The 1,571-nt window shown below is 79.3% G+C and overlaps 2 protein-coding genes across 8 annotated transcripts in view; both read left to right on the top strand.

Annotated features, from left to right (window-relative positions):
* Positions 1-818, top strand: part of LOC120504830 (glycine-rich cell wall structural protein 2-like) — a 1,185-nt gene extending 367 nt beyond the window's left edge. Inside the window, exons 2-3 of the mRNA XM_039714696.1 lie at positions 6-202; positions 532-818. Of these exons, the coding sequence (XP_039570630.1) occupies positions 6-202; positions 532-818 (484 nt within the window). The remainder of the gene's footprint in view (positions 1-5; positions 203-531) is intronic.
* PDE1B (phosphodiesterase 1B) overlaps positions 145-1,571 on the top strand; it is an 8,247-nt gene continuing 6,820 nt past the window's right edge. For all 7 annotated transcript variants that reach the window (XR_005628131.1, XR_005628130.1, XR_005628129.1 and 4 more), the window contains exons 1-2: positions 145-202; positions 1,342-1,477. Coding sequence is in view for 3 of the 7 variants with exons in the window: in XM_039714701.1 (XP_039570635.1) it covers positions 1,347-1,477 (131 nt within the window). In the remaining 4 variants the exon portion in view is untranslated. The remainder of the gene's footprint in view (positions 203-1,341; positions 1,478-1,571) is intronic.

Below are 1,571 nucleotides of genomic sequence, written 5' to 3'. Positions count from 1 at the left end.
GGCAGCGCCGGCGGCGGGGGGGACCGAGCGGGGCTCGGCGGCACCGGGCACGGCCACACCGGGCACGGGCACACCGGGCACGGCGACACCGGGCACGGGCACGGCGACACCGGGCACGGCGGCACCGGGCACGGCCACACCGGGCACGGCGACACCGGGCACGGGCACGGCGACACCGGCGGCACCGGCCGAGCATCCCCCGGTAGGAGCGCGCAGCATCCCCGCTCCCCCGCCGGCGCTGCCCATCCCCGCTCCTCCGCTCCCCATCCCGGTTCTCCATCCCGGTTCTCCCATTCGCCGTTCTCCCATTCCCGGTTCTCCGTTCCCGGTTCTCCATCCCGGTTCTCCGTTCCCGGTTCTCCATCCCGGTTCTCCATCCCGGCTCTCCATCCCGGTTTCCCCAGCCCCGTTCCCGGTTCCCGGCTCTCCCCTGCCGGTTCCCCGCTCCCGGCCTCCGTTCCCGGCTCTCCCCTGCCGGTGCTCCCACCCCCGGTGCCCGGATCCATCTTGGCTCCGGTGCTGCCTGCGCAGCCGCCGGCTACCGGGGGGCGGGGGGAGGCCGGGGCGNNNNGGGCGGCCGCCGGGGCTGCGGCCGCTACCGGGGGCCGCGGGAGGCACCGGCGCCGCCGGGAACCGGGGCCGGGGGAGCCGCGGGGGCTCCGGGCTACGGGAGGCGCCGGGAACCGGGGCCGCGGGAGGGACGGGGGGCTCCGGGAGGGACCGGGGGCTACCGGAGGGACCGGGAAGGACCGGGGGCTACCGGAGGGACCGGGGGCTACCTGAGGGAGCCGGGGGCTAGCAGAGGGACCGGGGGCTAGCGGAAGGACCGGGAGGGACCGGGGGGCTCCGGGAAGGAGCCGGGGGCTGGCGGAGGGGCCGGGCCGGGCCGGGCTGAGCCGCGCTGCCGGTGCCCAGGGGCGATGGAGCCGCCGCGGAGCCTCCCGGGGCTGGAGCGGGAGCGCGGCGCGCTGGACGCGGCCGGAGGGGCCGGGGCTGCGGCCGCTACCGGGGGCCGCGGGAGGCACCGGCGCCGCCGGGAACCGGGGCCGGGGGAGCCGCGGGGGCTCCGGGCTACGGGAGGCGCCGGGAACCGGGGCCGCGGGAGGGACGGGGGGCTCCGGGAGGGACCGGGGGCTACCGGAGGGACCGGGAAGGACCGGGGGCTACCGGAGGGACCGGGGGCTACCGGAGGGAGCCGGGGGCTAGCAGAGGGACCGGGGGCTAGCAGAGGGACCGGGGGCTAGCGGAAGGACCGGGAGGGACCGGGGGGCTCCGGGAAGGAGCCGGGGGCTGGCGGAGGGGCCGGGCCGGGCCGGGCTGAGCCGCGCTGCCGGTGCCCAGGGGCGATGGAGCCGCCGCGGAGCCTCCCGGGGCTGGAGCGGGAGCGCGGCGCGCTGGACGCGGCCGGAGGGTGCCCGTCCCCGCTGGACGCCAAGGCCGTGCCCGGCAGGAAGGTCTGGGTCAAGCTGCGGGCGCTGTGAGTGACCCCCGGCCGCGGGACCCCCTCCCCAAAGAGAGAGACCCCCCCCAAAGTGAGACACCCCCCCCAAAGAGAGAGACATCAGAGGGAC

The sequence above is a fragment of the Passer montanus genome, unplaced genomic scaffold (assembly GCF_014805655.1).
Source record: "Passer montanus isolate IOZ18808 unplaced genomic scaffold, ASM1480565v1 scaffold303, whole genome shotgun sequence".
In the NCBI taxonomy this organism is placed as follows: domain Eukaryota; kingdom Metazoa; phylum Chordata; class Aves; order Passeriformes; family Passeridae; genus Passer; species Passer montanus.
This window is presented reverse-complemented; position numbering and strand designations above follow the sequence as displayed.